We start from the raw sequence: 5000 nt of genomic DNA on the forward strand, positions 1-5000 counted from the left end.
TGTGTGTGTGTGTGTGTGTGTGTGTCTGTGTGTGTGCATGTGGTAATTCCACAAATGCCGCAGGCAGTCGTCATACTTTGATCGTTTCTCTCCTTTTACTTTCACGGGATTCGAGTTTCCAACAGTCGCACTCTTTATCAACGCTTTCCAGTCTTCGACAATATCACTCGCCAGTTTCTTTACGTGTTCTACATCCATTAACTTAATAATAACACATTGATAGTAAATAAATGTTTACTTCCTTACTAGAGTGATCGGTCTTAGAGAGCTGCTTTACAACCTTTCCGGCATTTCCCTATGAAAGCATCGTAACGATGATGTAGGGATGAGAAAGTAGTTTGTGTTGGCTTACCGATCTTAACAGGTCGACGGTAACAGGTAACTTCTTCAGCAACTGTAACGGACAACACCATGTACACACACACAGACACACAGAGACACAGACACACAGACACAGACACACAGAGACACACACAGACACAGACACAGACACAGACACACACACACACACACACACACACACACACACACACACACACACACACACGGACAGATGCACACACACACACACACACACACACACACACACACACACACACACACGGACTAACACACACACACATGGACAGACAGACAGACAGACAGACAGACAGACACACACAGACACACACAGACACACACACACACATGGACACACAGACACACACATACACAGACACACACAGACACACACATAGACAGACAGACAGACAGACAGACAGACAGACAGACAGACAGACAGACACACACATGGAGAGATGTAAACACGCACACATGGACAGACGCACACACACGGTTACATAACGTTAAATTCCCATATAAATGCTGTAAACCAAGAAAGCGATTGATTTCACATTAGCAGTTGCAGACTGATAAGTTCTATTGTTTACTTCCGACAAGATCCGGCAATCGCAACCATGAATTACACTGTTCTGAAAGAAACTCTTTCATGAACGTTTCGTGCATCTAATTGGCTGTTTGTCCATTGTCTCTAGTTGCCATGTACGACATAAAGGACCACAATGCTACTAAAATGATTTCGGAAGTATTTATCAAAAGCGATGCTAAATGGTAGTCTAACAGCCTAGGATCGTTTACCTAAATCAACATATCATTTGTAAATGTCATGAGATCTCACAAACAAAGATGAGACATCTGCCGTGTTTGCGACGATATCTTGGTGGACGGCATGAAACGACGACTCTTTGATTCTTCGGCAGACCGCTAGCTAGTCTAATAGCTCAACTGGAGGGACTACTGCTCTACCGGTTGTCAACGGTGATAGTCTAGCGACGCTGCTGTGCATGTCCTGTCACTGCAAGCTTGAAAATATTGAAGAACTGAAGCTGAATCTAAAAGTAAGATGTGTGCGTGCACCAGAGTCTTCATCACGGCTCTGGCGGGCACTTAGCCACCCACGAGGATTTCACAAGCACGAAATCAGCGTTAGTGTACTTAGCATAACCAATTACTGCTAAACCAATCAGAATTTACAACCGACATTCCAGTTGTAAGGAGCTGATTGGCTTAGAAGGTTATTTCCGAAATCATTTTAGCATCGACTTGGTCCAGACTAGAGATCGTGCGCTTTCTGGTCTGCAAGTTTGAGGCTACCCACAACTGTAACCAAAGTTTTAAACCCCTATATGTAAACTACTCACCAAGTCTCGTAACATGGGAGTAAATCTCTTTCTTACGGCTCATAGATAAAATAAGTTGGGCCAATCCAACTAATTTTTTTATGTTGGAATCAGTTGACATAAAAACCAGATTGACCACCCAAAACAAAAAATAATGACATGACAGTATGTCTGCACAGTTGTCACTGTGCTGCCTGCAAGACAATAGACAGACAGACAAACAGACAAATACATGGACAGACAAAAAGATGGACAGACAAACATACAATCAGACAGACAGACAAACACACAGACAGAAGGACAGACAGACAAATAGACAAACAGACAGAAACACAGACAAACAAAAACAAACAGACAGACAAACAGACAAACAGACAAAGACAGACGAACAGACAAAGACAGACAAACAGATAGACAAACAAACAGACAGACAGACAGACAAACAGACAAGTAAACAAACAGACAGACAGACAGACAGACACACAAACAGACAGACAAAGACAAACAAACAAACAGACAGACAGACAGACAAACAGACAAATAAACAAACAGACAGACAGACAGACACAGACAGACAAACAAAGAAACAGACAGACAGACAGACAAAGAGACAGACAAAGAGACAGACAAACAAACAAACAGACAGACAGACAGACAAATAAACAGACAGACAAACAGACAGACAGACAAACAAACAAACAGACAGACAGACAGACTAACACATTTCAACTTGCCTGTAGCAACTCCGACATCAGAGCAACATTGTTACTCGCTTTCGCATTCGACAACCAATTACTCAACAGCGGCCATCCTCCGCATTCCAGAAAACTTCACACACAAGAACGTTCACACGTCCAGTTTACAAACAGAACACAACACGACTCATTACATTCCGAGCATCGCTTGGTTTTTCGTAGCCCGAAGCATCTCAACATACACACACTTCTGGATGAAAGTTGGTGAGTCTTTCATTCGTCTAAACGAGAAAACATGGACATACAAGAATACACACTTTAGACAACCAAGTCAATAAAACTTACTCGATTACATCAGGGACGGAGCCATCGTTCTTGAGAGCCCCAGAGACACCCAGCAATGGTGTCAACAGCTCGAGGAACTCCTCAGGTCCAACAGTTGCTGGTACAGAATCCTAATGTAATGAATAAGACACAAAATGGAATAAACAATGGACAACTTGTCAGGCTAGATAACAGAGTAAGACTTGACAAAAGTCTATGTGATTGAGTGACTAGGAATTCTTTATGTCCAACGACTGCTGTAGAATTCTAATATATATAACCAATAACACACACACACACACACACACACACACACACACACACACACACACACACACACACACACACACACACACACACACACACAAAATATGGCAAAATGGATAAGAAGCTCCCGTTCGCTAGGGTTACGCTCACCAGCCAGATGGCTGGGTTCCTGTGCACTACGTAGGAGCTATGGGCCGTGCTGAGCAATCTCCTGGAGCCTGGCCAGGTACTCGCAAGAGCACCAATTGCAATGCCAACTGTGGTGTGGACATCCAAAGTCCCACCTGTACCCCAGTGGCTGATGGACTTTGTCGCAGTCAGGGGCCTTTGCCACCCCAGTCAATGACCAGGTAGAGAGGCAATTGTGTGTAAGTTTCTTGCCCGAGGAAATCATGCCATACCTCGCCATCATTGTGACATGAACATGTAAGGTCCCGGATGTAAATACTCCATAAACTGAGCCAATGCACCACACTATGCACACCATGCACACACACACACACACGCATGCACACACACACACACACACACACGCATACACACACACACACACACACACACACACACACACACACACACACACACACACACACAGTCCAGTGTGGAAAACAACGGTAGGACATAGGACAATGTCCCACCAAATGTGTTGCTTGTCCCACCAAATACTGCACAAGTATAGGGATGTGTTTGGACAAAACATCCACCTGTACGCATATATGATAGTGTAAACCTTGTCTCTTAGCACGTGATGGCCTTGCCAATGGTGTGACTGCTAATTTTATGAACTTGGGTGCCTCCTAGCATGCTTTATCTAGAGAAAACCTCAGCTGCCTTTAACACCATTTCTCTCTTGGAAGTTGGTTAACAAAAGTTACATGCAAAATGGCTGCAGTAGGGGACGCACTTAATTATACATGTAACACCATACAAGGATGTCCTACCAAGGCTCAGTCTGTAGGAGCCAAAATAATGCCCTATTTTCCACACAGCACACAGCACACACACACACACACACACACACACACACACACAAAAAAAACAAATAATAAAAAATAAAAAATAAAATAAAATGGTTAGCGACAATGGCTACCACTCCATGGTTTGGGGGTTCAAACCCCAGTGACGACAGTAAATTGTGAAACTTGTCTGTCTTTCTTTCTCATGTTTCTCTAGCTTTATCCATGAGACTATGACTCGTTTCAGTCGTTGGGGAGTTTCTGTGGTCTGGCGAACGGTCCGTTGACGATGACGTCCAGTGCTTTCCTGGTGGTCATTGATATCCACTAGGCATGCTGTATCGAGTACGCGGTCACCGTAATGCCTGCAATCTATATCGAATTGGCTAGTCATTGATCGCCGTATGGACTACACGGACACATGTACCCGCTGGGCTCACCTGCCGGGTTGGTGGGCGCCCAGATGGGGTAAAGACCCCACTTGCCCATTATGGAGGGGCATAACGACACATAAAAATAATATAAAATAATAAAAATAATAAAAAATAATAAAAATAATAAAAATAATATAAAATAAGACAAACACTTGTCTCTTATTGATATCAGCTGTCCTGCTGATGGCAACATTGGCAGGAAACATGCTGAGAAGTTGGCGAAGTACAGCGACTTGCGAGTGGAGATAAGCCGCATGTGGCATTGTCGAACACTGGTGGTTCCGGTGGTCTTGGGAGCTTTGGGCAGAGTGCATGCAGGTATAGCGCGATTCCAGGTCATCGCAACCTGCAGCACTTACAGAAAACAGTGCTTCTGGGATCTACTCGGATCCTTCGTAAAGTCATGTCTTCTTTCTAGACAGCCGTTATGGTCTAAGTACTTCTGAAGCAGGGTTTGCTTCCGGTACTTGTAATAGACTTTACAAACCAGACTGATCTGGTTGAGCACAACATAATAAAAATAATAAAAAATAATAAAAATAATAATAAAAAATAAAAATAATGAAAACAAAAATGAAATATTTAAACATATGTCCTGTAAGGATGCGCTTTGAAAGAATAAAATATTAAATTTAAAAAATAAAA

At 43.0% G+C, this 5000-nt stretch overlaps 1 protein-coding gene across 1 annotated transcript in view; it reads right to left on the reverse strand.

Annotated features, from left to right (window-relative positions):
• Nucleotides 1-5000, reverse strand: part of LOC134190980 (serine/threonine-protein phosphatase 1 regulatory subunit 10-like) — a 12888-nt gene that overhangs the window by 6832 nt on the left and 1056 nt on the right. Inside the window, exons 3-8 of the mRNA XM_062659537.1 lie at nt 2720-2829; nt 2569-2655; nt 2414-2507; nt 353-394; nt 247-295; nt 77-188 (exon numbers count right to left, since the gene is read on the reverse strand). Of these exons, the coding sequence (XP_062515521.1) occupies nt 77-188; nt 247-295; nt 353-394; nt 2414-2507; nt 2569-2655; nt 2720-2829 (494 nt within the window). The remainder of the gene's footprint in view (nt 1-76; nt 189-246; nt 296-352; nt 395-2413; nt 2508-2568; nt 2656-2719; nt 2830-5000) is intronic.

Source organism: Corticium candelabrum, chromosome 15 (assembly GCF_963422355.1).
Source record: "Corticium candelabrum chromosome 15, ooCorCand1.1, whole genome shotgun sequence".
NCBI lineage: Eukaryota > Metazoa > Porifera > Homoscleromorpha > Homosclerophorida > Plakinidae > Corticium > Corticium candelabrum.